The sequence below is a fragment of the Elephantulus edwardii genome, unplaced genomic scaffold (assembly GCF_000299155.1).
Source record: "Elephantulus edwardii isolate Elephantulus edwardi_28Jun2011 unplaced genomic scaffold, EleEdw1.0 scaffold00011, whole genome shotgun sequence".
Classification (NCBI taxonomy): Eukaryota; Metazoa; Chordata; class Mammalia; order Macroscelidea; family Macroscelididae; genus Elephantulus; species Elephantulus edwardii.
Window position 1 is genome coordinate 22,959,930 of NW_006399761.1, and position 4,872 is coordinate 22,964,801.

Sequence of the window (4,872 nt, forward strand, 5' to 3'; positions counted from 1 at the left end):
GAGGGTTGAGGGACAATGCAGGAGGGGAAAACCCTCTATGAGATGGATTGATTCGGTGACTGGGGTAATCGGGATGGGTGTGTCAGAGGCGGTGCAGTTGGCGCAGGATAGAGCAGGATTTAGGGCTGTTGTGCATAGGGTCGCTATGAGTCGGAAACGACTCGACGGCACATAAGAACAACAACAAGATACAAGTAATAATAATGATAGAATTATGAAAACCTGTACTCCCAACAACTTTAAAAATCTACAGGAAACAGACAAATTCTCACACCTTCACACACTACCCAAATTGGCACAGACTGAATTAAAACACTTGAACGGACCATCACCGAAGAAGAAATTAAACACATCATTTAAAAACAACAACAACAAAAAAAAAAAAACCGCAAAAACTCACAAGGAAAAAAATGTCCCAGGCCAGATGGCTTCTCCAGAAAGTTCGACCAAATATTCAGACAAGAAATATCAGCATTTCTGCTTTAAGTATTTTACAGTACACGAAAGGAAAGAACACTCCCAGATTCACTCTATGAAGCAAGCATAACCCAACACCAAATTAGGCAAAGATATTAAAAAAACAGCCCAACAAAACCCAACCCAATTCCACAGAGCAGAAACAAAAATCCTTCATAAAATCCTAGCCAACAATCCTACAGTCTATCAAAAGAATAATTCATTGTGACCCAGGGGAATTCCTAATAAGGCTGGTTCAACATAACAAAATAAATCAATGTAATCTATCATATCCATAAAACAGAAGACAAGAACTGCATGATTATCTCACTTGATGGAGAAATAGCTTTTGGCAAAATGCAACACCGCTTCCTGATTAAAACGCTGAACAAAATAGTAATAGAGTGTCCCTACAGGAACAATATAGATAACCCAATTACAAAGTAGGCAAAAGACACGAAAAGACCCTTTACCAACGAGGGCATTAACATGGCCAGCAAACACATGAGGAAAAGTTCAAAATCACTAGCAACAGTTAGATTCAAATCAAACCAGTAATGAGACACAATCTCACCCCAGCTGCAATAGCAAAGTTTAACAATACAGCAAACAAGAAATGTTGGCAAGGATGTGGAGAGATTGGGACTCTCATGCACTGCTGGTGAGATTGTAAGATGGTGTAACCATTCTGAAAGGCAGCTTGACATTTTCTCAAAAAAAAAAAAACAGAGGGAAATAGCTGTCTTTCCACCCAGCAGCTTCTGAACAGGAGATGCAAGTATACTTGCATATTAGAAGGTAGTCAGAATTGAGAGCTGCATTGCTGAGAAATTGGTCCTTTTCTGAGTCTTTGTCATAGCTGCCTCCATATTCAGACTTGGGAGAAAGGAGAGGTACATGACCGGTAGCACCTACTGGGACTTGGGGCTACGTTCTTGGGACATCATCACTTTCCTGGGTCTTTCCCTTGAGCAGTTTATCTCGACCGCACTCAGGATTTTGCCTACCCCTGTGGAAACCTTCCTCACAATCAAACTAGAGGCTAGGACAGACAAGCTGGGCAAAGGGAAGGACTCCAGATCCCTGCTCCTGAAAGGACAACCAGATGAGAAGCTAGCTACAGGAAACAGAGAACAGACAAATAAGCAAGAAAAACTATCATTTGAAAATTCACTTGGCAGGCAATACTTTTAAATCTGCAAATTCTCAAAAGCATCATAAAGATAAGGAGGTGACAACAACCTACACAGATACAATAGAAGCTGCCTCATCCATCCCAAGACCTTCACAAATATTAAGAAAGCAGCAGGCAGCTTCACACATTATGAAAAAAACAAAACAAGTCTCTCGTAAAAAAAAAAAAAAAAAAAAAAAAACAAAAATCAAAAACAAAAAAAAAACCAGATCAGATTGCAAGCCCATTGAATACTTCAGACACAAGGAGGCAGAAGAAATATGTGCATGTGGAGTTATATGAACAGCTACTGAAGAAGGTACAAATTATGGAAGAAAGAATTGAAACCACAAGTGAAGCAAATCCCCCAGAGACAGAGAACCAGAAGAAATACATTGATGTAAAGTTACATGAACAGCAAATTATGAAAGTATGAAAGAAAGATTGGAAACCATAAATAGTTACAAGAATTTAAAAAAATCAGCACACGATGAAGGACAACTGACACAGTACTGGAAATAACAGGAAAGCAGGTAAATGCAGTCCAGATTATCAAGACAGAAATGGCAGATGCTGCAGGGACAAAAAAAAAAATCAGAATAGAAGAGTCAGACAAGAACCTCAACGGGAACTTACCAGAATACAAAACAGAAGACAGAAGGAAAGTGAAGAAATTAGTGTCATGTGGGATAACATTAAACACAACAACATATATGTGATTCCAGAAGGGAAACCAAAAAGCATGGAGGAAATTGTGGAAAAAGTACTAGAAAAAAACTTTCCTCATGGAAAATGAGGAAATCCACATTTAAGAAGAACAGCAAACAAGCAGATTAGACCTCAAAAGAAAACCAACAAGACATAGCTTCACCGTTTCAGGGTAAGTAAGGGTTATGGCTGAGAAAGTGATTAATTGAATTGTTTAAGTCTTTTATTGATTCTTTTCAAACAATTTAACTTCTAACTTAAAAATATTCTAACCACATTCTTTTCCTAAATGAATGTGAATGTGTATACTTTAGTTTTTTAAAATTTTGTTGTTGTTAGGTGCTATCAAGTCGAGCACAACTCAGAGCGATCCTATGAACAGAAGATCTGAACCCTGTTCTGTCCTGTGCCAACCTGACACTTTCTGACACACAGGAGCCCATTGCAGCAGTCACAGTGTCAATCCACCTGGCTGAGGTCTTCCTCTCCCTTGCTGACCCTCCACCCTTTTCAACATCATGCCCTTCAAGGAATAGCACCTCCTAGCAACATGTAAAATGTCATCATTTTTATGTTATAGGACATAATTCTCTTGGTTTAGGTTGTTCACCAACTTTCAAAACATACTGTTAAAATTTACCTTTTCCAGTCTTATTTCTTCAGCTGTGGTCTATGTGTTCCATATGTGCTATGTATTTGTAAGGGTTGCTGATGTTTCGGGTGGTAAATATTGGTCATTAAAAGGTGCTAGATTAATATGCCTACTGTATTATAGCTAAATAAAAATAAAAATTTAACTGAAGATACTTGATATATTTCTTACAGGTTCAGAGTTCTATCCGTACAGAATGGAACCCCCTGGACATTTGTTTTGGTACTAAACTGCCTTATCAGGTATTCACTGTGGAGTGCTCGACCGGTGGAAACAAAGAGCCAATGGCTGATAGCTGCATTTATGAGTGTGTTCGGAACAAGATCCAGTGCGTGTCTGTCACCAGAATACCACTACAATCGAAGGCCATCAGCTGCTGTTGGAATATTACTGAAGACCAACTGATTGTGGGCTGTGAAGATTCTTCAGTAATTCTATATGATACTCACCGGAGAGTGACACTTTTAGTCCAGGCTGAACTTCTGCCTTCATTCATAAGCTGCCATCCAGGCGGTGCCATATTGATAGTTGGCAGCAGCCAAGGGGAGCTGCAGATTTTTGATATGGCTCTGTCCCCTCTTAGCATCCAGCTCCTGGCTGAAGACCGCTCGCCCACGGCGACACTGCCATTCACTACATGCTTTAACGTTTCCAGTAGCCTTGTTCAGATGCAGTGGATAGCTCCTCAAGTGTTTTCTCAGAAGCCTGAAAGTGGGGACATTTATAATCTCCTGTTCCTTAGATTTGACCGTGGACCTTTGGGTGTACTTTTCTTTAAATTTGGTAAGTCCAAGAAGTTACTTAAAGCATTTATGGTACTGACAATATAATGAAGGTAGTAGAACTATTCTTGAAGTGCAGGTTTTCTGTTTTCGTGCTTATTACCAAAAATAGGCTTGCCTTTAAAATATTTTATATGTTTTCCTGAGCAAGAATTTGTGGCTGACTCTTTAAATGTTGAAGGAACATTAGGTTTCAGAAGTCTGAGGTTGCATTAATTTGCCCATTGCCAGAAAAAAAGCCTGAACTTACAAACTTGATACTTCCCAAACAATTCTGGCGAACAAAGAAACAAAAACATAAGTATGTCAATATTTTTAAAGGGTTTATTGTCTCCATTAAAAAATTATGTGTTATAGGAATATTTTTCCTATAAGAATTGTTTTAGAATATAGGTATACATTAATGTAATGTATAGAGCTCTGGTGGCCTAGTGGTAAGGAGCTGTACTGTCAACCTGAAAGCACCGGGTTCAAATCCACTAGCTGCTCTGTGGGAGAAAGATGGACAGTCTCTTCCCAGATGATTTATTGCCTCTGAAAACTCTCTAGAGGGCCCGCTAGGGATCACTTCCAACTCAACCGTGCACAACAACCTACATTTATTACTTCTCCATTTGAAATTGTACAAAGCAAATATTTTAAAAGAAGGAAAAATAGGTGTTTAGTTAGAATTTATTATGCAGTTCTTTGCTTTTCTTTCTCTTTTAGATAAAAGTACTCAAAAGTATTTATCAGCATCTCTGAAAAGTAAACTTTAATGTAGATTTTTTCAGCCAGGATACATTCAAATATAATTTTAGTAGTAGTAGTATTTATTTGTCTTCTGTAGGCTTATATGTAATATATTTTAGGTACTTATGTGTAATTTAACATTCTTGAAAGGGCCACGTAAGTTTAAGAAAACAATTCTCATTTAATGCAGATGATAACTACTTGTAAACAGTTAACTTTGAAAACTAAATATACTGTATATTGTATATTACAGGATTTGACTCTGAGATAGAATTTTATTAAATGAAATTATCGTGTATATTAAATGCCTACCAATTTACTTTTTTAAAGAAATTTAACTACTTGACTGTAAAGTTGAATAGATTTTT

General features: G+C 37.7%; 1 protein-coding gene across 1 annotated transcript in view; it reads left to right on the forward strand.

Annotated features, from left to right (window-relative positions):
• Window positions 1-4,872, forward strand: part of WDPCP (WD repeat containing planar cell polarity effector) — a 317,353-nt gene that overhangs the window by 139,494 nt on the left and 172,987 nt on the right. The window contains exon 10 of the mRNA XM_006881030.1: window positions 3,164-3,773. Coding sequence (XP_006881092.1) covers window positions 3,164-3,773 — 610 coding nt within the window. The remainder of the gene's footprint in view (window positions 1-3,163; window positions 3,774-4,872) is intronic.